Consider the following 26,270-nt stretch of genomic DNA (forward strand, 5'->3'; position numbering starts at 1 on the left):
TGTTTACTCAAGTTTTTTAAATGTTTTGTTTCATTTTTTGTAATGTTTTTGTCCAGATGATTCTGATATCGACTACGTTCTGTTTATGGTGACTTGTCCCTTCAAGATTATACTCGCCTGATTACCTAATCACACACAGCTTGCAGTGATTAATCACCTTGCTTCTAATTGGTTATTTTTGTTTGTGTGTTGTCCATTTAAGGGTTTTTTTGTACTCAATGCCTGAACTCTGCCTGATGAAGGTCGTATAGACCGAAACGTTGCTTTGTCCAGGATTAAAGACCTGTTGCAAGTTAATAGTGTGTGGGAATTTCTTTTGTTCTTGATCTGCTCTGGTTTTTTCCCACATACCTGTTGTTGATAAGACTTCCCAGAGGTGTGCATGAGCTCACTCATTTAAACGCCTCTTGAAAACAGATTTTGCTGTTCAACACAATCTTAATGCCCACTATTAGTACTAAGAGTGAAGTACATGAGTGCCCTCTATTGGTATGCATGGGAGCATGATGGAGCCGTGCACGGAACAGCCACAGGGAACTTCCTGTGTTGACGTATGGAGGAGATGAGGGAGGGAGCAACAGCAGAGGATGAACAGGATAAACACAAAGTTTAGACATAGATAAGGGGAGAGTTAGTTAGTTCACTTGAAGCTGGACAGGCGACGTCACAGGAAAGTTGACGTAACCTAATTAATTCCTACTGAGCCACCCTCCATTCACTTTCTCTCACACACACACACACACACGTGTGTAACTTACACACCTTCTGCCCGTGACAACATGTGCTACAAACACACGCTAACTTCCCCTGCCAACAAGTCAGAGGTAAGCTAACGCACAGAGAGACAGTAGCATAGGCTGCTTAATGTTTCTGCACCTGGCGCTATGGTCTTCAGTAAAGTAAACTTTTAACAGAAACTCATATTTGCCGTTTACATGGCTAGTAACCGTTAGCTTACAGTTAGCTAACGTTATACCCAACCTCGCGACAGCTACAACCTAACGGTATAAAACTGCCAGCAGGGCCCCGGTAAAACCTCCCGCACCACAAGTCTCGTAAAGTCTCATTAGTTTACTGTAAAAGACTAAAATAATAGGTTAATTACCATCGTTTTGCCACCACTCGTCACCCAAGTCGTCTCCCATTTTCCTCAGCCTGCAGTGTGCGTCCAATCCAAATCTACCGCTGAGCGAGCATGGCAGGGATGCGTTCAGGGACACCACGTTCAAAACACATGGAGTTTAGAATAACAACGAGACAGTGACACCACAAACTCTAGATAGAAAACCTTTACCCGCCGACAGTATAATCTCAACTCTATTAAGACGGTGAAATAGGTCTGTGACTGCGCGTTTGATTTAGGATTTTACTAATTCACTTTATACGGGTTAGATAAATAACAATGTTGTGTTTTACTTGCGAACCTGAAGGCATCTTGCTATACAACAATGTGCAAAGGTTTTGCAGATGTAAGCTACTGACCTTTCCACCCTTGCGATAATGTTAAATTATGACAATACTACGCTGAAATTCACAGGGTTTACTTTTTTGTAGATAGATGTGTCAGCACTGAGAGTTTGATTCATTTGTGATCTTCCTGTTATTGTGAATCCAGTGGGAACAGTAGCCTATGTGATGGACACATTTCCAGTTTTCAGGATAAATTTGGGAAATAACAGGCTGAAATAAACAGGGGACCCTTATGGATGGGAAAGTCAGCAGAATGAATTTCACTCTTTTTTGTTATTCTTGTCATGGTAAATCAAGGGGGTTCAATATCAGAATCTGGTCCCACTGTTGCTGTCTGCACTTACCGTAACTTGATTATTTTAATTTCCGATGACTTTCACTTTTTCCCCACCACATTTCCTGAATACAATGTGTACCTTTACTCAGAAATATTTCCCCTAAGCATCTCTGTTACTCACTACTTAAAAAGAAACGTTGGTGAATTAGTGCTTCTAGATAGCAAGTAATGCACCAGTTTGAGTTTATGATTCAATGGCTGTCTCTTCCCAACTGTCAAGCACCTGAACTAAAGTGAATAGTGCCTGGAGAGTTCTAAAAGGTGGCATTTTTCTGGAAAGATACTTGAGCTTTTTACTCAAGTATTTAAATACTTAACACAAGCCTGTTTATGATGCATAGCCCTCATGCAATAGGGAGGCATCTGCACAGCCCCAAAGAGATTCTGCAAAATGATAACAGCAAGTGTCATAAACATCTATCTTCAGCAATAAGGAGAGCAAGCAAGTGCAACAGATGGTCCATCCTCCACACAGCCGAGATCTCCACATGATTGAGTCGATCTGGGATTATGTGACGAGACAGAAGACACTGAGACAACCTAAATCTACTGAAAAACTGTGTGCAAGTTCACTGGAGAGATCTGATTTTGTTTTTTAGGCAAGAAGTGGTTGCATAGTACTGGATATGGCTCTGAATCTCACACACACACACACACACACACACACACACACACACACACACACACACACACACACACACACACACACACACACACACACACACACAGTGCTTTAGCTTTAATTTTCATTGTGAGACAAGCAAGGCAAAAAAAAAACAAATTGGATTTGTAATGTAAAAGCTGTTACATGATTGCTCGGGAAAAGTACTCAATTCTCTAATGTTTTTTTTTTTTAAGCAAAAAGAAAGCTGTGTGCCAAAGCAACATTTTTTTCTAAATATGCTTTGGCAAGACATGCACATTTTGCACAAACAAAACCCTGTTAATAATAATAATTTTGTGTGTCATCTGTCTGAAGTAGAGCCACATGACTGCAAAAACTTAAAAAACCAAGGCACAAACCATTGTTTGGAGGGAATCAGTCTTCCTCAGCCAAACTTTACCACTCGCGCACATCTCTGTCTGCAACTCGCACGGAATGAAAACAAAGTTACACACACGGTTGTTGTGTAACTTTGTTTTCGTTCTGTGCGAGATGTGATGATCTGCCGACATGGTTGGTTCCGACATAATCTTTTTTGGAAAGTGCCGGTATTTAGGAACCTTTCTTTACGAATAAATAATTTTATTTAATACCGCGATTAATTGTGAAAACAAGTAATCGTGACATCCCTACAAAAGATAGAACGTATAGAGCGAAGTATTAATGCTTCCTATCTTAAACTGAGAGTTATGATCTACATCATTTCCATGTCTCTATGCAAGTTTGGTTGTGTGAATGCATAAAAGAGGTTTGAATTTTACACTTTTTGCAAGCCAGGAGATTTTCTGTCATCCTTGTTTTGTCTGGGCCAGATGAATGCCTCAGTCACTGTGTTTCCCCATTTGATGTTGAAAGAAACGGGGACATGCTTTGCAGAGAGCAATGTAGGTTAGAGACTGTTTTGCCGGTTTGGTTGCCTTGAATCAGCTTTTCACATGAGCTGTAGTTACTGTAGGTGATCTATTATCAATAGATCAGCCTAGATGGACAGATTTATTGGAAATAAAAGAGGAATAAAGATACATCACTCTCCTTTATCTTTTGATCTCTCTGGCATTTAATTATCTAATAAAAAGGCTCCATAAGTTATATAGGTTAGAGACCTCAAACGCTGACCTTTTTACTTTTAGAAAATGGCACATGCAATTATAAGATAAATCCTAATTTCTTATTATAAGGTGATGTTTCCACAGAAGAAGACAAGTAACCTACTGTTCCTATAGTACAAAACACATCTTTCTATTCACTGTCATTATGGTTTGGGCTGGGCAGTCTTATTTTCCAACACAGAAGAAAGGGAAGAGGAGAGAGAGGAGGCGGAGGATGCGTTTGGAGTAGTGCCCTCTTTCTGCAGCTGTAGCAGAGAGGAGGGACAGGTCCTCTGGGAGTAATTGCATGCTTTTTTGTGTTTTAGTCAGAATAACACATTTCTGGCTGGTAGAGGCTGTGAGATGTTTGATTAAAGCTTTGCGACCAGAAAAAAAAAAGACAGAGAGAGAGAGAACAGACTGATTACTGGGGAAAATTATAACGGGTTCAGAATGGTTATGCGTTGTAACCCTAAAATGGGGGAAGAAACAAATCAAGAAGGAGAAAGGAAGGATGCAGTCAACACATTGTGCAGAGGTCTGCCAACATTCAGGCAGGACAATGGACTCTAAATGGCAGCTTTGAATGTAATTAAGCATCATTCCTGTAAAACACAGGCCTCTCCCTCATTTGTCATTCTCTCTGTTCATCGTTTGGCTGCATTTTCACCAGGAACAATATGCTGTGCAAAAGCGCAATTGTTTGCCGCAAGACCCCGGGGAAACTTGTTAAACTTGTTAAATCTGCTTTTCCCGTGTTAATCAGCCAACCTCTGTGTGGAGGCGAGAGTGTATTTTGAAAGAGAAAAGTGTTCGCAAATGGAAAAAAAGGAGAGGTCAAAGAGATATGTCGGGAATTATGCTAATGTACTCTTTTGAGTAAGTGTTGGTCATAGAAAATTGTGCTTGTGTGCATTGTCTGGTGAGGATTAAACATGGAATATGAAGCCCAACCTATTGAGGATGTCTTTGAGATGTCAAGAGCATTTGATTTGTGCCTTAATCTTTAAGTTTACTTTACAAAAAGTAATTCCACATTTTGCAAAATGCCTGGCTTGGCTCGGCACTTGGCACATACACCCTTTGTAAATCCTCAGCCTGTCATTTTAATGCTGATATTTTTGAATGGATCAAACAAAAGGTAAACTGTAAATCACAGAGCTTTATTATTTTAGCTTGGAGAAAAGACTACTGTAGCTGTTTTCACCCTGTTTCCAGTTTTTACAGTGAACTAAGCTAACTGGCTGTTATCTGTAGTTTCAAATGAGTTATGACAGTCATACTGATCGCTTCATCTGACACATCACAAGAAAATGATTCAACGTATTTCTTTAAATGTTTCTCTATTCTCTATCAACACTGCAATCGAAGATGAGGTAACTGGCCTGAACTGACCTGTGCAAAGCAAACTACTCCTGCGTTCATTATGAGTAGCAACACAAGGAGGGAAAATAAAATGAAAAAAGATCTAAGCAATCACAATGAAAGTCCAGAAACTTGTGAGAACAGAGGAAAAGAGTGAAAGAGAAGATGAGGCTCATTGTAATTAAAGGCGGACAGCTGTCTCTTCAGGCCTCTGTGATTGCACACTGTGGAGCATTGATGTTAATGTGTTTATTTTGTTGTAAGCAGCTGTTCCTCCACTTTCTTCATTTTAATGATCACAAGAAGTTGTGTTATTAGTGTGAATGCTGAAGGCATTCACACTATTGTTATTCACTCAATTTTTATTCTCTTTTTTTATTTTTATTAGTGTGACTGCTGAGCAGTCACACTATTGTTCTTCTGTTTGGCCATTTTCTTCCGCCTTTTTACGGTCTTCTTCTAGTCCTTCATACTTTGTGCTATTTCAACAATTCATATATCAAAACGTGCAGCTTTTTCTGGACTTTATTGGCATTACTTTTCTCTTTTTAACTCTTTATACTTTTTAAAATATTTAACTTTTTCTGATTTTTTTCAGCTTTATAATGGGTGTGTATTGCGTCTAACGAGCAGAGCCAGAGTGGTGTCAGAGTGGATAGAGGCAAAAAAACATTCTAGAGTTTTTCTGGCTAAACTGTCAGCACGGCCACAAATTAAACTCTAGACAAATTATTTTCTCCAGTTTTGTAGCCACACTTGTCTTCTGGCTAAAATTCTGGTCAAAAATGCAAAGAGACTTAGATAATAATTTTAAATATTTTTTAAATGCAGCCAGGGAGCTCTCTGCTCTCATTCAGCTCAATGTATTTTTTTCACAGCAGCAGGAGAAGGAGCTCAACTTTGTAACTTGCTGTTAAGTGCTTTTTAATTCATTTTAATTCACCAAAAAATAGTCACAGGTCACAAAAAAGTCCTCTTCTTGCTTGGTGTGGCTAATTTATACTAATTTCTCTTTATTTTAAGAATCATTGAAAAATCTCACATTCATCAAAGTCTTAACCTCCCTTCACCACAACTTCACTGTAGTGTAGGGGGTAGGGTGGCTGCTTCCCAACACCAAGGTCACTGGTTCGAATCCAAGGGAAGAACTCTTGTTATGTTATGTTGAATTCTGCTCTCCTCCCCCGCCTTCAATTGGTTACAGGTGTTTGTTATCTCCTTGATTACTCATACCAGTTTGCAGCACATCATCACATTACAATGAATGACAACAGTCTTGAAAGCAGTGTGCTCTCTGTAGCCGAGTGGCAGAGTAAAGGTTTAGTGATCATATGGTCATGGGTTCGATTCCTGCCTCAGTCATTTCACATCATTGCTTGACTTTTGATTCCAATTATTCAGCTGTCATTGGACAGTCTTTGATTCCTCATAGTATAAAGCTCATTGTAACTCAGGTTCTCTGTGGCCATATGGTTAGTGTGTTAGGTGTTGTGCTATTTCAACAATTCATATATCAAAACGTGCAGCTTTTTTTTAACTTTATCGGCATTACTTTTCTCTTTTTTTAACTATTTATACTTTTTAAAATATTTAACTTTTTCTGCAAATTAAACTCTAGACAAATTATTTTCTCCAGTTTTGTAGCCACACTTGTCTTCTGGCTAAAATTCTGGTCAAAAATGCAAAGAGACTTAGATAATAATTTTCATTCTAAGTCATTCAAGCTTGACTCTCAAGCTTTCTTGATGTTGACAGTGTTCAGATCATTAACAGACAACAGTCTCTGCAACTGTGTGTGCACTGTGGCCTAGAGGCAGAGTGGAAGTCTAATGACCATGAGGTTGTGGGTTTGATTCCGACCTTGGTCAAACATTTGTATGGTGATCACTGCTTGCACTATTTGCTAATTCTGCAACAGCGTTCAGTTGCTATCAGCAGTCACACCATTTCCATTCTTGGAAATGCTTTTTCTAGTTAGTGTGACTGCTCAGCAGTCACACTATTGTTCTTCTGTTTGGCCATTTTCTTCCGCCTTTTTACGGTCTTCTTCTAGTCCTTCATACTTTGTGCTATTTCAACAATTCATATATCAAAACGTGCAGCTTTTTCTGGACTTTATTGGCATTACTTTTCTCTTTTTAACTCTTTATACTTTTTAAAATATTTAACTTTTTCTGATTTTTTTCAGCTTTATAATGGGTGTGTATTGCGTCTAACGAGCAGAGCCAGAGTGGTGTCAGAGTGGATAGAGGCAAAAAAACATTCTAGAGTTTTTCTGGCTAAACTGTCAGCACGGCCACAAATTAAACTCTAGACAAATTATTTTCTCCAGTTTTGTAGCCACACTTGTCTTCTGGCTAAAATTCTGGTCAAAAATGCAAAGAGACTTAGATAATAATTTAAAATATTTTTTAAATGCAGCCAGGGAGCTCTCTGCTCTCATTCAGCTCAATGTATTTTTTTCACATCAGCAGGAGAAGGAGCTCAACTTTGTAACTTGCTGTTAAGTGCTTTTTAATTCATTTTAATTCACCAAAAAATAGTCACAGGTCACAAAAAAGTCCTCTTCTTGCTTGGTGTGGCTAATTTATACTAATTTCTCTTTATTTTAAGAATCATTGAAAAATCTCACATTCATCAAAGTCTCAACCTCTCTTCACCACAACTCCACTGTAGTGTAGGGGGTAGGGTGGCTGCTTCCCAACCCCAAGGTCACTGGTTCGAATCCAAGGGAAGAACTCTTGTTATGTTATGTTGAATTCTGCTCTCCTCCACCGCCTTCAATTGGTTACAGGTGTTTGTTATCTCCTTGATTACTCATACCAGTTTGCAGCACATCATCACATTACAATGAATGACAACAGTCTTGAAAGCAGTGTGCTCTCTGTAGCCGAGTGGCAGAGTAAAGGTTTAGTGATCATATGGTCATGGGTTCGATTCCTACCTCAGTCATTTCACATCATTGCTTGACTTTTCATTCCAATTATTCAGCTGTCATTGGACAGTCTTTGATTCCTCATAGTATAAAGCTCATTGTAACTCAGGTTCTCTGTGGCCATATGGTTAGTGTGTTAGGTGTTGTGCTATTTCAACAATTCATATATCAAAACGTGCAGCTTTTTTTTTTAACTTTATCGGCATTACTTTTCTCTTTTTAACTATTTATACTTTTTAAAATATTTAACTTTTTCTGCCACGATTCCTTACTTCTTTTTTAAAGCAGAAGCCAGTGATCCTCTTATCAAAGGTTTTCTTTACCCCTCACATACTGTCTCTGTCTGTAGCCTAGTGGTTAGCTTTCTGGTCTGGAGACCTGAAGGTTGCTGGTTCAAATCTTGCCTCAACAACAATTATAGTGAATTATTTTCCCAGTTGTCCTCTGTTGACTTCTGATAACTTGCTTCATGTTGAAACTGCTGCTCTCAGCCTGAAATTCACAGAAATTTTCATTCTAAGTCATTCAAGCTTGACTCTCAAGCTTTCTTGGTGTTAACTGTGTGTGCACCGTGGCCTAGAGGCAGAGTGGAAGTCTAATGACCATGAGGGTGTGGGTTCGATTCCGACCTTGGTAAAAAATTTGTATGGTGATCACTGCTTGCACTATTTGCTAATTCTGCAACAGCGTTCAGTTGCTATCAGCAGTCACACCATTTCCATTCTTGGAAATGCTTTTTCTAGTTAGTGTGACTGCTGAGCAGTCACACTATTGTTCTTCTGTTTGGCCATTTTCTTCCGCCTTTTTACGGTCTTCTTCTAGTCCTTCATACTTTGTGCTATTTCAACAATTCATATATCAAAACGTGCAGCTTTTTCTGGACTTTATTGGCATTACTTTTCTCTTTTTAACTCTTTATACTTTTTAAAATATTTAACTTTTTCTGATTTTTTTCAGCTTTATAATGGGTGTGTATTGCGTCTAACGAGCAGAGCCAGAGTGGTGTCACATTCATCAAAGTCTCAACCTCTCTTCACCAAAACTCCACTGTAGTGTAGGGGATAGGGTGGCTGCTTCCCAACCCCAAGGTCACTGGTTCGAATTCAAGGGAAGAACTCTTGTTATGTTATGTTGAATTCTGCTCTCCTCCACCGCCTTCAATTGGTTACAGGTGTTTGTTATCTCCTTGATTACTCATACCAGTTTGCAGCACATCATCACATTACAATGAATGACAACAGTCTTGAAAGCAGTGTGCTCTCTGTAGCCGAGTGGCAGAGTAAAGGTTTAGTGATCATATGGTCATGGGTTCGATTCCTGCCTCAGTCATTTCACATCATTGCTTGACTTTTGATTCCAATTATTCAGCTGTCATTGGACAGTCTTTGATTCCTCATAGTATAAAGCTCATTGTAACTCAGGTTCTCTGTGGCCATATGGTTAGTGTGTTAGGTGTTGTGCTATTTCAACAATTCATATATCAAAACGTGCAGCTTTTTTTGAACTTTATCGGCATTACTTTTCTCTTTTTAACTATTTATACTTTTTAAAATATTTAACTTTTTCTGCCACGATTCCTTACTTTTTTTTTTAAGCAGAAGCCAGTGATCCTCTTATCAAAGGTTTTCTTTACCCCTCACATACTGTCTCTGTCTGTAGCCTAGTAGTTAGCTTGCTGGTCTGGAGACCTGAAGGTTGCTGGTTCAAATCTTGCCTCAACAACAATTATAGTGAATTATTTTCCCAGTTGTCCTCTGTTGACTTCTGATAACTTGCTTCATGTTGAAACTGCTGCTCTCAGCCTGAAATTCACAGAAATTTTCATTCTAAGTCATTCAAGCTTGACTCTCAAGCTTTCTTGGTGTTAACTGTGTGTGCACCGTGGCCTAGAGGCAGAGTGGAAGTCTAATGACCATGAGGTTGTGGGTTCAATTCCGACCTTGGTAAAAAATTTGTATGGTGATCACTGCTTGCACTATTTGCTAATTCTGCAACAGCGTTCAGTTGCTATCAGCAGTCACACCATTTCCATTCTTGGAAATGCTTTTTCTAGTTAGTGTGACTGCTGAGCAGTCACACTATTGTTCTTCTGTTTGGCCATTTTCTTCCGCCTTTTTACGGTCTTCTTCTAGTCCTTCATACTTTGTGCTATTTCAACAATTCATATATCAAAACGTGCAGCTTTTTCTGGACTTTATTGGCATTACTTTTCTCTTTTTAACTCTTTATACTTTTTAAAATATTTAACTTTTTCTGATTTTTTTCAGCTTTATAATGGGTGTGTATTGCGTCTAACGAGCAGAGCCAGAGTGGTGTCAGAGTGGATAGAGGCAAAAAAACATTCTAGAGTTTTTCTGGCTAAACTGTCAGCACGGCCACAAATTAAACTCTAGACAAATTATTTTCTCCAGTTTTGTAGCCACACTTGTCTTCTGGCTAAAATTCTGGTCAAAAATGCAAAGAGACTTAGATAATAATTTTAAATATTTTTTAAATGCAGCCAGGGAGCTCTCTGCTCTCATTCAGCTCAATGTATTTTTTTCACATCAGCAGGAGAAGGAGCTCAACTTTGTAACTTGCTGTTAAGTGCTTTTTAATTCATTTTAATTCACCAAAAAATAGTCACAGGTCACAAAAAAGTCCTCTTCTTGCTTGGTGTGGCTAATTTATACTAATTTCTCTTTATTTTAAGAATCATTGAAAAATCTCACATTCATCAAAGTCTCAACCTCTCTACACCACAACTCCACTGTAGTGTAGGGGGTAGGGTGGCTGCTTCCCAACCCCAAGGTCACTGGTTCGAATCCATGGGAAGAACTCTTGTTATGTTATGTTGAATTCTGCTCTCCTCCACCGCCTTCAATTGGTTAAAGGTGTTTGTTATCTCCTTGATTACTCATACCAGTTTGCAGCACATCATCACATTACAATGAATGACAACAGTCTTGAAAGCAGTGTGCTCTCTGTAGCCGAGTGGCAGAGTAAAGGTTTAGTGATCATATGGTCATGGGTTCGATTCCTGCCTCAGTCATTTCACATCATTGCTTGACTTTTGATTCCAATTATTCAGCTGTCATTGGACAGTCTTTGATTCCTCATAGTATAAAGCTCATTGTAACTCAGGTTCTCTGTGGCCATATGGTTAGTGTGTTAGGTGTTGTGCTATTTCAACAATTCATATATCAAAACGTGCAGCTTTTTTTGAACTTTATCGGCATTACTTTTCTCTTTTTAACTATTTATACTTTTTAAAATATTTAACTTTTTCTGCCACGATTCCTTACTTTTTTTTTTAAGCAGAAGCCAGTGATCCTCTTATCAAAGGTTTTCTTTACCCCTCACATACTGTCTCTGTCTGTAGCCTAGTAGTTAGCTTGCTGGTCTGGAGACCTGAAGGTTGCTGGTTCAGATCTTGCCTCAACAACAATTATAGTGAATTATTTTCCCAGTTGACTTCTGATAACTTGCTTCATGTTGAAACTGCTGCTCTCAGCCTGAAATTCACAGAAATTTTCATTCTAAGTCATTCAAGCTTGACTCTCAAGCTTTCTTGGTGTTAACTGTGTGTGCACCGTGGCCTAGAGGCAGAGTGGAAGTCTAATGACCATGAGGTTGTGGGTTCGATTCCGACCTTGGAAAAAAATTTGTATGGTGATCACTGCTTGCACTATTTGCTAATTCTGCAACAGCGTTCAGTTGCTATCAGCAGTCACACCATTTCCATTCTTGGAAATGCTTTTTCTAGTTAGTGTGACTGCTGAAGCAGTCACACTATTGTTCTTCTGTTTGGCCATTTTCTTCCGCCTTTTTACGGTCTTCTTCTAGTCCTTCATACTTTGTGCTATTTCAACAATTCATATATCAAAACGTGCAGCTTTTTTTGAACTTTATTGGCATTACTTTTCTCTTTTTAACTATTTATACTTTTTCAAATATTTAACCTTTTCTGATTTTTTTCGCTTTATAATGGGTGTGTATTGCGTCTAACGAGCAGAGCCAGAGTGGTGTCAGAGTGGATAGAGGCAAAAAAACATTCTAGAGTTTTTCTGGCTAAACTGTCACGTGGCCACAAATTAAACTCTAGACAAATTATTTTCTCCAGTTTTGTAGCCACACTTGTCTTCTGGCTAAAATTCTGGTCAAAAATGCAAAGAGACTTAGATAATAATTTAAAATATTTTTTAAATGCAGCCAGGGAGCTCTCTGCTCTCATTAAGCTCAATGCATTTTTTTCACAGCAGCAGGAGAAGGAGCTCAACTTTGTAACTTGCTGTTAAGTGCTTTTTAATTCATTTTAATTCACCAAAAAATAGTCACAGGTCACAAAAAGTCCTCTCCTTACTTGGTGTGGCTAATCTATACTCATTTCTTTTTATTTTAAGCATCATTGAAAAATCTCACATTCATCAAAGTCTCAATCTCTCTTCTTCACAACTCCACTGTAGTGTAGGGGTTAGGGTGGCTGCTTCCCAACCCCAAGGTCACTGGTTCGAATCCAAGGGAAGAACTCTTGTTATGTTATGTTGAATTCTGCTCTCCTCCCCCGCCTTCAATTGGTTACAGGTGTTTGTTATCTCCTTGATTACTCATACCAGTTTGCAGCACATCATCACATTACAATGAATGACAACAGTCTTGAAAGCAGTGTGCTCTCTGTAGCCGAGTGGCAGAGTAAAGGTTTAGTGATCATATGGTCATGGGTTCAATTCCTGCCTCGGTCATTTCACATCATTGCTTGACTTTTGATTCCAATTATTCAGCTGTCATTGGACAGTCTTTGATTCCTCATAGTATAAAGCTCATTGTAACTCAGGTTCTCTGTGGCCATATGGTTAGTGTGTTAGGTGTTGTGCTATTTCAACAATTCATATATCAAAACGTGCAGCTTTTTTTTTTAACTTTATCGGCATTACTTTTCTCTTTTTTTAACTATTTATACTTTTTAAAATATTTAACTTTTTCTGCAAATTAAACTCTAGACAAATTATTTTCTCCAGTTTTGTAGCCACACTTGTCTTCTGGCTAAAATTCTGGTCAAAAATGCAAAGAGACTTAGATAATAATTTTCATTCTAAGTCATTCAAGCTTGACTCTCAAGCTTTCTTGATGTTGACAGTGTTCAGATCATTAACAGACAACAGTCTCTGCAACTGTGTGTGCACTGTGGCCTAGAGGCAGAGTGGAAGTCTAATGACCATGAGGTTGTGGGTTCGATTCCGACCTTGGTCAAACATTTGTATGGTGATCACTGCTTGCACTATTTGCTAATTCTGCAACAGCGTTCAGTTGCTATCAGCAGTCACACCATTTCCATTCTTGGAAATGCTTTTTCTAGTTAGTGTGACTGCTGAGCAGTCACACTATTGTTCTTCTGTTTGGCCATTTTCTTCCGCCTTTTTACGGTCTTCTTCTAGTCCTTCATACTTTGTGCTATTTCAACAATTCATATATCAAAACGTGCAGCTTTTTCTGGACTTTATTGGCATTACTTTTCTCTTTTTAACTCTTTATACTTTTTAAAATATTTAACTTTTTAGATGTTGACAGTGTGCAGATCATTAACAGACAACAGTCTTCTTGACAACTCCACTGTAGTGTAGGGGTTAGGGTGGCCGCTTCCCAACCCTAAGGTCACTGGTTCGAATCCAAGGGAAGAACTCTTGTTATGTTATGTTGAATTCTGCTCTCCTCCCCCGCCTTCAATTGGTCACAGGTGTTTGTTATCTCCTTGATTACTCATACCAGTTTGCAGCACATCATCACATTACAATGAAAGACAACAGTCTTGAAAGCAGTGTGCTCTCTGTAGCCGAGTGGCAGAGTAAAGGTTTAGTGATCATATGGTCATGGGTTTGATTCCTGCCTTAGTCATTTCACATCATTGCTTGACTTTTGATTCCAATTATTCAGCTGTCATTGGACAGTCTTTGATTCCTCATAGTATAAAGCTCATTGTATCAAAGGTTTTCTTTACCGCTCACATACTGTCTCTGTCTGTAGCCTAGTGGTTAGCTTGCTGGTCTGGAGACCTGAAGGTTGCTGGTTCAAATCTTGCCTCAACAACAATTATAGTGAATTATTTTCCCAGTCGTCATCTGTTGACTTCTGATAACTTGCTTCATGTTGAAACTGCTGCTCTCAGCCTGAAATTCACAGAAATTTTCATTCTAAGTCATTCAAGCTTGACTCTCAAGCTTTCTTGATGTTGACAGTGTGCAGATCATTAACAGACAATGTCTCTGCAACTGTGTGTGCACTGTGGCCTAGAGGCAGAGTGGAAGTCTAATGACAATGAGGTTGTGGGTTCGATTCCGACCTTGGTCAAACATTTGTATGGTGATCACTGCTTGCACTATTTGCTAATTCTGCAACAGCGTTCAGTTGCTATCAGCAGTCACACCATTTCCATTCTTGGAAATGCTTTTTCTAGTTAGTGTGACTGCTGAGCAGTCACACTATTGTTCTTCTGTTTGGCCATTTTCTTCCGCCGTTTTACGGTCTTCTTCTAGTCCTTCATACTTTGTGCTATTTCAACAATTCATATATCAAAACGTGCAGCTTTTTCTGGACTTTATTGGCATTACTTTTCTCTTTTTAACTCTTTATACTTTTTAAAATATTTAACTTTTTCTGATTTTTTTCAGCTTTATAATGGGTGTGTATTGCGTCTAACGAGCAGAGCCAGAGTGGTGTCAGAGTGGATAGAGGCAAAAAAACATTCTAGAGTTTTTCTGGCTAAACTGTCAGCACGGCCACAAATTAAACTCTAGACAAATTATTTTCTCCAGTTTTGTAGCCACACTTGTCTTCTGGCTAAAATTCTGGTCAAAAATGCAAAGAGACTTAGATAATAATTTTAAATATTTTTTAAATGCAGCCAGGGAGCTCTCTGCTCTCATTCAGCTCAATGTATTTTTTTCACAGCAGCAGGAGAAGGAGCTCAACTTTGTAACTTGCTGTTAAGTGCTTTTTAATTCATTTTAATTCACCAAAAAATAGTCACAGGTCACAAAAAAGTCCTCTTCTTGCTTGGTGTGGCTAATTTATACTAATTTCTCTTTATTTTAAGAATCATTGAAAAATCTCACATTCATCAAAGTCTCAACTTCCCTTCACCACAACTCCACTGTAGTGTAGGGGGTAGGGTGACTGCTTCCCAACCCCAAGGTCACTGGTTCAAATCCAAGGGAAGAACTCTTGTTATGTTATGTTGAATTCTGCTCTCCTCCCCCGCCTTCAATTGGTTACAGGTGTTTGTTATCTCCTTGATTACTCATACCAGTTTGCAGCACATCATCACATTACAATGAATGACAACACTCTTGAAAGCAGTGTGCTCTCTGTAGCCGAGTGGCAGAGTTAAAGTTTAGTGATCATATGGTCATGGGTTCGATTCCTGCCTCAGTCATTTCACATCATTGCTTGACTTTTGATTCCAATTATTCAGCTGTCATTGGACAGTCTTTGATTCCTCATAGTATAAAGCTCATTGTAACTCAGGTTCTCTGTGGCCATATGGTTAGTGTTTTAGGTGTTGTGCTATTTCAACAATTCATATATCAAAACGTGCAGCTTTTTTTGAACTTTATCGGCATTACTTTTCTCTTTTTTTAACTATTTATACTTTTTAAAATATTTAACTTTTTCTGCAAATTAAACTCTAGACAAATTATTTTCTCCAGTTTTGTAGCCACACTTGTCTTCTGGCTAAAATTCTGGTCAAAAATGCAAAGAGACTTAGATAATAATTTTCATTCTAAGTCATTCAAGCTTGACCCTCAAGCTTTCTTGATGTTGACAGTGTTCAGATCATTAACAGACAACAGTCTCTGTAACTGTGTGTACACTGTGGCCTAGAGGCAGAGTGGAAGTCTAATGACCATGAGGTTGTGGGTTCGATTCCGACCTTGGTCAAACATTTGTATGGTGATCACTGCTTGCACTATTTGTTAATTCTGCAACAGCGTTCAGTTGCTATCAGCAGTCACACCATTTCCATTCTTGGAAATGCTTTTTCTAGTTAGTGTGACTGCTGAGCAGTCACACTATTGTTCTTCTGTTTGGCCATTTTCTTCCGCCTTTTTACGGTCTTCTTCTAGTCCTTCATACTTTGTGCTATTTCAACAATTCATATATCAAAACGTGCAGCTTTTTCTGGACTTTATTGGCATTACTTTTCTCTTTTTAACTCTTTATACTTTTTAAAATATTTAACATTTTCTGATTTTTTTCAGCTTTATAATGGGTGTGTATTGCGTCTAACGAGCAGAGCCAGAGTGGTGTCAGAGTGGGGAGAGGCAAAAAAACATTCTAGAGTTTTTCTGGCTAAACTGTCAGCACGGCCACAAATTAAACTCTAGACAAATTATTTTCTCCAGTTTTGTAGCCACACTTGTCTTCTGGCTAAAATTCTGGTCAAAAATGCAAAGAGACTTAGATAATAATTTTAAATATTTTTTAAATGCAGCCAGGGAGCTCTCTGCTCTCATTCAGCTCAATGTATTTTTTTCACATCAGCAGGAGAAGGAGCTCAACTTTGTAACTTGCTGTTAAGTGCTTTTTAATTCATTTTAATTCACCAAAAAATAGTCACAGGTCACAAAAAAGTCCTCTTCTTGCTTGGTGTGGCTAATTTATACTAATTTCTCTTTATTTTAAGAATCATTGAAACATCTCACATTCATCAAAGTCTCAACCTCTCTTCACCACAACTCCGATGTAGTGTAGGGGGTAGGGTGGCTGCTTGCCAACTCTAAGGTCACTGGTTCGAATCCAAGGGAAGAACTCTTGTTATGTTATGTTGAATTCTGCTCTCCTCCACCGCCTTCAATTGGTTACAGGTGTTTGTTATCTCCTTGATTACTCGTACCAGTTTACAGCACATCATCACATTACAATGAATGACAACAGTCTTGAAAGCAGTGTGCTCTCTGTAGCCGAGTGGCAGAGTAAAGGTTTAGTGATCATATGGTCATGGGTTCGATTCCTGCCTCAGTCATTTCACATCATTGCTTGACTTTTGATTCCAATTATTCAGCTGTCATTGGACAGTCTTTGATTCCTCATAGTATAAAGCTCATTGTAACTCAGGTTCTCTGTGGCCATATGGTTAGTGTGTTAGGTGTTGTGCTATTTCAACAATTCATATATCAAAACGTGCAGCTTTTTTTTAAACTTTATCGGCATTACTTTTCTCTTTTTAACTATTTATACTTTTTAAAATATTTAACTTTTTCTGCCACGATTCCTTACTTTTTTTTTTAAGCAGAAGCCAGTGATCCTCTTATCAAAGGTTTTCTTTACCCATCACATACTGTCTCTGTCTGTAGCCTAGTAGTTAGCTTGCTGGTCTGGAGACCTGAAGGTTGCTGGTTCAAATCTTGCCTCAACAACAATTATAGTGAATTATTTTCCCAGTTGTCCTCTGTTGACTTCTGATAACTTGCTTCATGTTGAAACTGCTGCTCTCAGCCTGAAATTCACAGAAATTTTCATTCTAAGTCATTCAAGCTTGACTCTCAAGCTTTCTTGGTGTTAACTGTGTGTGCACCGTGGCCTAGAGGCAGAGTGGAAGTCTAATGACCATGAGGTTGTGGGTTCGATTCCGACCTTGGTAAAAAATTTGTATAGTGATCACTGCTTGCACTATTTGCTAATTCTGCAACAGCGTTCAGTTGCTATCAGCAGTCACACCATTTCCATTCTTGGAAATGCTTTTTCTAGTTCTTACTACTTTCCGCCTTTCTACGGACTTAAACTAGTCCTTCATACTTTGTGCGATTTCAACAATTCATATATCAAAACGTGCAGCTTTTTTTTAACTTTATCGGCATTACTTTTCTCTTTTTAACTATTTATACTTTTTAAAATATTTAACTTTTTCTGCAAATTTTTTCCCATAGGAATGCATTGAAAACGTCTTCAAACTTTTAAAATCTTCTTACTACTTTGAACCTCTAAAACTTCAGCATACTTTCTCCCACAGACTCCATTTGTCTTTTAGATTGTAGACAAACTTTTAATCTATTCACATATTACTCAGCTTATTAATATCTTCAACAGTTTCTGATATGTGGCCGTTTTAAAATCATTAAAATTTTCGACAAAATCCAACTTTATAATGGTTGTGTATTGCGCTTAACGAGCAGGGCTTAGAGTGAGTGACATCATCGTTAGAGTGAGAGGGATCGGAAAAACATTCAGGATTTTTTCTGGATAAATTGCCAGCACGGCCACAAATTAAACTCTAGACACATGATTTCCTCACCGGTTTGTACCACACTTGTCGTCTCTCATTTGTTGTGCTCAAAACAGCAGACAGACTTACAGAATTGTCTCTATGAGCCTAATTGTGCAGCTAGACCCGCTCCAGTGGCTCATCCACTTCAATATAAAAGTAGGAGCTGTTTTTTTAGAAAAACAGAAATGCCCCCCTTTTCTACCTTGCGACCCTGAGAAAAGTTTTTGCCCTACAAACATTTAATGCACATCAATGTGCTCAGGAAGGTCTCCTTGCCCCAGTAGTCATGGCCACATTCTGATAAAAGGTACGGTTCTCTTTTACTGGGCTGTTTTGGGAAGCTGCACAGACCTCAAATCTCTCTGCTCTGCTCTGCTCTGTGTGCAGTTGGTCCAGCTGTACTGGCCAGCTCGTTATCAACGTCTATAAATAGAACAGTGCAGGTGCAGCCTGGCCGCTCGTTAAGATGTTTTTAAACACAGCCCCACACAGACACATGATAAACCAGACTGACAGAGGATGTCCACTCACAAACACAGGCATCACACTCACACAGACAGACACACACAGACACTCACACACAGTCACACATGCACGCATACACAAACAGACAAACACACAAACACAACACTGTTCCACACAGTAAAATGTAAGCATGGTAGTCACCATGGTAACTTCTGAGGGCAGGCTGCCACGCAGGTGTAATCAATCAGATCATTAGGGAGAGAGGAGTTCTGTGGCGCTTATCAACAGTTTTACTTTCTGCACATGTACACACAGACAGAGAGACCGTCAGACTCACACACCCAGACACACACACACTCACACATAGGTTTTCAGCTCAAATTCATCAGCCTCTCAATGATTTTATACTTTTGATGTAAACATCTCCAACAATTTATTTTTTTCTCATGAATTTCAGTTCAGACGTTTAACCTTTCCACCTCTATAAATAGTAGTGTAATTACAGGTGGAGCCTAGGATATAGGACGCAGCTTTTAACATGTGTCAAATCTATCTATGAAAACAAGTAAATTTTATCACATAACACTGGTTTTAGCATCACTACATTTGCTGCCCATTCAGGCTAGAGCGGATTTTAAAGTTCTTCTTTTAACTTATAAAGCCTTGAATGGTCTTGCACCTCTGTACCTGTCTCAACTGCTCACTCCCTACACTCCGTCACGTCCTCTTCGTTCCCTTGGTTCAAACCTCCTGGTCATTCCATCCATCAATAAAAAAACAGCCGGTGGCAGGGCCTTCTCCTACAGCGCTCCTTTTTTATGGAACGGCCTCCCACAAGATATTAGAAACGCCACATCCAATCGCAATTTTTTAATCCCGTCTTAAAACGTACCTTTTTACCCAATACTTTGATTAACTAACTTATTTTAGCATTTTTCTCTGGTTTTACTATTGTTTTATTGACTGTCATTATTGTAAACAAACTTTTAACTATTTTATCCTTTTCCTCTGGTGTTTTTTCGAATGGTTTTTTATTTATCTGTTGTTATTATTGTACTTGTTTTTATTGTAAAGTGTATTGAGACCATGTACCATGGTGATTTTGCACTTTAAATAATAAATTGATATCTATCTATCTATCTATCTATCTATCTATCTATCTATCTATCTATCTATCTATCTATCTATCTATACCCCTCCCTATTTTTTTAACCCCTCTGTCTCCTTTCTTTCTTTCTTTCTTTCTTTCTTTCTTTCTTTCTTTCTTTCTTTCTTTCTTTCTTTCTTTCTTTCTTTCTTCTACTCCTTCATTTGTATTTTACGTAACTTTTTCTATCCTTCCCTCTCTATCCATCCATCCGTCCATCCATCCATCCATCCATCCATCCATCCATCCATCCATCCATCCATCCATCCATCCATCCATCCATCTACCTCTTTCTATCTATCATCCCCCTCTCTCTTTTTCTTTCTTTCTTTCTTTCTTTCTTTCTTTCTTTCTTTCTTTCTTTCTTTCTTTCACTCCATTTCTGTCTTTTTACTTCTTTGTTTGTTTGATTCTTTCTTTCTTTCTTTCTTTCTTTCTTTCTTTCTTTCTTTCTTTCTTTCTTTCTTTCTTTCTACACCTTTTATCTTCCTTTGTTTTTACTCCATTTCTTTCTTTTTTTCTTTCACTCCATTTATGTCTTTTTACTTCTTTGTTTGTTTGATTCTTTCTTTCTTTCCTTTTCTTTTTTCTCTCTTGTTTTAATCTTTCTTTCTTTCTTTCTTTCAACAATTTCTTCAGCTCATTCAGCATTGCTTTCAGCATTCACACCATTTCCATTCTTGGAAATGTTTTTTCTAGTTTTTGGTTGCCATCCTCCACTCTTTTACTGAGTTTGTTTCTTTTTCTGCTGAACACACACACACACACAGAGAGAGAGGGAGGACAAGCAAGTGAGAATGGACGCAGACTAATTACAGCTTTGAAAAATATCAGTGTTAATTACTATGCATCCACAAAGACATCTATATCCTACCTATTCTCATGCTTTGCATTTCCACAGTGATGAAAGTAGACCCTATCCTCTTTACCCAAGATCTTTACAGTGCCTCTGCTCTCCCCTGAATTCCTCTTTTGTTTTAGCCACTGAACAATATACATTTCAATTTGTGCCCATGTTTTTTCTTCCAGTGAGAGCAGCACTGAGATTGTCTTTTGTTTATTCCTTAACAGCTAACACATTACAGTTGTTTGAGGGACTGAAGAGGCAATATGGGAGTGTGTTTTGTAGTCTGTAAAGATGAAATGATTGGTTACTTGATTTTTACTTCTCTCCTAATTGTGCCTGTGCAACTGTCTAATTAGAGAACAATCCAAAGAGAGTGTGAAGTTAACTACAACAGTGCAGCAAAGTGATGATTCAAACAAATACAAATTGAAATACAGAGTAAACGTCACGCCGCGGTCAGAGCACAGGAGTCAGCAAGGTGGCCCAGTGGCTTGACAGCTCGTATGCGACCAAGTACAAACAAACAGGAAGTGACCTTGAGCTTTCCAAAACTTCAGCACCACGCACAACTTCCCATGCAAGTCTTCGACTTACAACTGTATTCATGAGCATCTGGCTGAGCCTGACCTGCATGGAGATGTGCTGCATTCTAAACGCAAATGCAAATATTCATTTGTAGCTGTAGCTTTCTGTCATGTTTGTTGGTTTTCAATGCTTTTACTCTGTTAATAGGAAAAGAGTGAAAGATGTTGAAATACATTGGTAACAAATGTTTCCATATCAAAACTCACATGTGAATCTGTGGTGTATATGATACAGGAATTCATCTAAGTCATAATATATTTATATATGATATAAAAGCTCTGTCTGTAATCATCAGTTTTTGGTCATATGTTCACGCATCTGTGGCCCCAGATGGGATTAACAAGTCAGTGCCTTTCTATAGAAGTGTCAGGGGGTTAGAGGTAAGACAGGAATTATCTCGGAGCAGGGATCATGGTGGCATAGGTCCCAGTCACTGTCAGCCTCACCAACTGTCTAACCACATGGGTTAGGCTGCACCTGATGGAAGTTTTAAGGCCACACACTGCCAAGTGTGCTGGAGAGGAAACGACAGCTTGGAGGTTACGCCATGACATGTTGTCCAACTGAATCCTCTGATTATGTGCTGGCATTTCAAAGCACGATAGTGTAAGTGTTTATAGTCTATGCAGCAAATCTACATGCTTTTGCGTATGTAGTCGTTCCAGCTATACCTTTTATAAGCTTCGTGTGAGTTGATATGAGTGATCTCAAAAGTGCTGAATTGTAATTGCAAATTTGGGATATTAACGCACCTGGCACACGGTGTTTCAAGAGTACAAGTGGAAGAAACTTGTCAGAACTTTCAGCAGCCCAGTACATTTGTTATTATGAAATTTGACCTTTGTTCTTAAGAGATCATCCATTTTAATGCCAAATGTGTCGTCTTTATTCACACCTTTTGTTTCCAGCAGATGGAACAGAATATCAGCTCCCATGTGTGAGACCTCAGAGTGCCTGGACACAGCCTGTTGATGCTGCAGACAGCAGAGACTGTACAGCGTGGGCAGAGTGACATGACATCCTGTCGCCTCTCTAATTATTGGTATGTGAAGAGGGTGATTGTTGTTAAGCTGCAGAAGTCACGGTGCTAAAGGGCTGAGGGCGATCCACACAGCTGAGCTTGGCGACACATACATATTTTTGCCTCAACACGTACATCACCAAAGGGACGCGCAGGCACAAAACAAGGTTAGAGGGGACTTCTGGGTAATGCACCTGTCAACAAGGACATTACTGCCTGTGTGATGTTATGTGACCCAGCAGAGAAAGGCCAGGACAGTTGAAAAATGAACAAACACCTGTGTTGTTGGCTTAATGAGACGACTCTTCCAGGATCCAGACTGCTCAGTAGATTATCCTCCATCTGTATCACTCGCACTTCACTAGACTGGTTCAAATCCTATCACCTCTTAGGCCTCGCTCGGTTCATTCAGCTTTTATCTTTCACGTCCTGGCCTTCCACTGTCACTCCAGGTGTGCCCCAGGGCTCTGTCCTGGGCCCCCCTCTCTTCATCATTTACCTTCTTCCCCTTGGCAATATCTTCCGCAAATATAACATCAACTTTCTTCCACTCCCTCACTAACTGCTTGGCAGATGTAAAATCCTGGTTTTCCTCAAATTAAACAGCGACAAAACTGAGGTTCTCCACAGAAACATTATCCAAAACCAACAGTTTTCTTTTGTTATCGATAATTGCAAAATCCTCTTGCTATCTCTTTAAGATTGCTTTCTCTGTATGAGCACAATTGCTCTGTCCAAATTTAATACTTTATTAATTGTATGGTGTCCTTGAGTGTTAGAAAGGCACCTTTAATTAAAATGAAATATTGTTATTAGTATTAGTATGAGCTAGCGGATACCAGTGGTGTTACTGCAGAAAAGGCTGATGTGGTTTGGATTTGGATCTCATCATGCTCTCATCATCATATCTGGAAACACACAGACTTGCACCTTGTTTAATGACATTTGAGACTCCTGCTACCAGCCCAAAAGAAGCCTGTGTAACAAATACAATTGGAGATTTCAGGTAGCTTCTACTTCTTTAACCAGCCGCCCACAGAACAGCAAAACAAAGAATAGAAATTGTGAACTCAAACAAAGTTTGTTCAGTTTTAGAGTTATGTGGATTATGTATTTCCTCAGTATAAACTCAATAAAGCTTTAAATTCATTGGGTTTCCATCACAGTTTGTTATGATATTGAGAAGTAGGAGGCTTTGTGAATCCGATACACAAACCAACAATCTATTCACCTCCAGATATAGATCATATCCAGGATGGAATTGTATTGAAAAGTTGCTCAGCCAAAAGTAAAAACAACCTTAAACACTAGTGGTCCCTAATGCACTTCAGAAGCAACAAATCTGCAGAGCAGTTTGTGCGAACCCATTGTCAGGCTCTTAGTAGCCATCAATAGCAATTGCTCTGGAACTCGGTGTGAATATTATTGAATTAAACTTCGGCCCCGAAAAGACCAAATGCATCAAATGTCTGCCTCCATCGATTGTTGGTCAACAATAGAGAGTTGACATTTACACAAATTTGATTCGCTCCTATTGTTGCAGACCTCTGAGTTTATGCTGTGTGCTGTGTGAAGGTGTTCGCCCGGGAGATGCAGCAGGATCCTGATGTTTTCAGCAGAGGGTATAAATGAAAGACGGGACTGAGGGTCACAATGAACATGATTTCAACATAATTTTACAAGAAAGACCTTTGGCCTTTAGCTAAATGGATGAGAGCTCTTAAAAGAAAAATGGAAATAGCCATATGCAACTCCACGAGAACTAGGCACTAGATTAGTATTCAAATGAAGATTTCACATTAACATATGATAACGTGCTGCAAAAGACTGAAGCTTCGCGTTTCCAGACCGACTTGGTGTGTGATCTCTCACAGACGCAGCATCACTTCTCACACTTTAGATGTCTGAGTTGTTAGTAGTTCCAGCAAAGACACATTTCCCTTCTCAACTTAAGTTTCATTTAGATAACTTTTCAAGGTCCAAAGAAGCTGAGTTATGTAATACTTTTAATACAAAATTTATGTTGCAGAACTTTGTTTTTTCTTTTTTCCCCTCTCCCATTAATCATCTTATGACCTCTCAGATTTATATTAACCCTTTGGAGGAGGCCCAAGTGGTAGGAGTAAATGACCTGGGGCTCCACTTCAGCCAGCTGCAACAGTAAAATGTCACTTCTGCATCAGTGCACAAGTATAAAAGTAAATAATATGATATCTCATCAGAGCAAGTGCTTTTACTTTTTATACTTAATGAACACTTTGCAGATAATATTTTATGTCATGTTTCAGATTTAAAGCAGAAGTGAGTGATCCGGTCGTTTTCGCTAATGCTGCGTTCCAGGCAGGCTTTTGAAATCGTAAATTACAGCTTCAAGTCACAACTTACGACTTTGTAGCGTTCCAGGCAACCCACTCGTGTTTTTCCGACCTGTTTTACCGGTGAAAGTCACTATAACGGCCACTCGTAACTTCCAACCGGTGAACTCGTACCAGATCGAACTGGTACCACTTCACGGTCGGAAAAACACGAGTTTCCTTGAACGCACCATAACAGTCCTCGTCGCTACGTCGCCACATTCACGGCGTTCCTTGGCTGCACACACAGCCCTGCATGCCGTTCTCTCTCCTCATTGGATAAAAACTGTAGGATACGATAAATGTTTTCTCCTCGGCTCAGAGCAGAGCAGAGTGACTGACAGACCCGTGTTTCAGACCAAACACTCTATGTAAGTGATTGCTGTCGGAAGATATAACTATTTAAGACTTATATTAACACAAATATATCACTTACTTCTGCTTTAACTTGTTCAACTAGGATATGTTTACAAAAATCTCTCTTCATTCAGATTATGTGAAATGATCAAAGGCTCCAGAGCAGCCATTTGTTTTATTGCATATGACGTTGTTGTTGTTTTTTTCTTACAAATGAACACTTCAGCTTGGTTCAAAGTGGGTTTTAATAAATTGAAAACCACTCTACAGCTGACATTATTATAACCCAAACCCTATATCATGGGGGAAATGTTACATACGTAGTTTTAATAACTTAACCTATAGCATTTCCAAAATGTCATTATGCTGGCAGCATAGCTAATTCAATGAATGAAAAGACAGTAGTTTTGTTTTTGTTTTGTTTTTTGTTTTTTTGTTGTTGTTGTTGTTGTTTTGTTTTTTTTTGGGGGGGGGCTTTATGCCTTTAATGGACAGGACAGTTGGAGAGCGACAGGAAATGGGGAGACAGAGGGCATGACATGCAGCAAAGGGTGGCCGGGTGGAATCGCAGTGAGGACTCTGGAGATGGGGCACCTGCACAACGCTATACATTGCCCCAAAAGGCAGAAATTTTATTGAAATATATTGATGATTACATTCATATATCTAAAGCAAACATACTGTATGCTTTACATATATGAAAAACTGGGAAAATCTCTTCTTCAGATGGAGGTTATCGGGATATAATATGATTTTTAGGGGGTTTAAATGTTGATTGAAGTCATTCAAGAACATCACTGGTTATAGAAACATCAGGAAGTTGTGAAGAAAGGGTATTTTCTTGCAATATGGCAACTCTGTGCAATAGAGACTGAAAAATTAAGATTTTCATATCATTAAGTGACTTTGTTAAATCTTTGTGCCGTAGCATTTGAGGAAATATTTGTGTTTCTGATTTACTGTTTACTCTTATGGACTGTTGACTGCATAGCTGGTTATTGGACTGCAAGACCTTGAGGCGCTGAACAAACACAATAGCTTCTAATATTCACACTGCTGCTTCCTATGAGCATAAAAATGCAGATATTGAATACTGACCCCGCTCACTTGATAACATTTTTCGTGTCAATAGGAACACCGCCAGGAGGAATATTCTCCCCCCAAGATAAACCATCTACATCTTGGTGTGCAGTTGCTCTTTTTTGGGGGGCTCCAAATGATTTATTATCCGAGGAGCTGCATCTGCACTGTGGCTTATTATCTGCTCTCACCTCGTAGACAAAGATGGCACAATGACATTAAACCTTTAATAGCAGCAGATTGCGAAAGATAAACCAATCAAATACTCCTGAAATAAACCAAGCCACCGCTGTTTCATCCCAACCCATCCATGAG

At 38.9% G+C, this 26,270-nt stretch overlaps 2 protein-coding genes across 2 annotated transcripts in view; one reads left to right on the forward strand and one right to left on the reverse strand.

Annotated features, from left to right (window-relative positions):
* The window catches only part of cmss1 (cms1 ribosomal small subunit homolog), a 40,657-nt gene extending 39,469 nt beyond the window's left edge, over positions 1 to 1,188 (reverse strand). The window contains exon 1 of the mRNA XM_083997273.1: positions 1,106 to 1,188. Within this exon, the coding sequence (XP_083853399.1) occupies positions 1,106 to 1,145 (40 nt within the window). The 5' untranslated portion in view covers positions 1,146 to 1,188. The remainder of the gene's footprint in view (positions 1 to 1,105) is intronic.
* dcbld2 (discoidin, CUB and LCCL domain containing 2) overlaps positions 1 to 26,270 on the forward strand; it is a 298,962-nt gene that overhangs the window by 66,149 nt on the left and 206,543 nt on the right. The window lies entirely within an intron of this gene.

The sequence above is a fragment of the Trachurus trachurus genome (assembly GCF_905171665.1).
Source record: "Trachurus trachurus genome assembly, chromosome: 21".
NCBI lineage: Eukaryota > Metazoa > Chordata > Actinopteri > Carangiformes > Carangidae > Trachurus > Trachurus trachurus.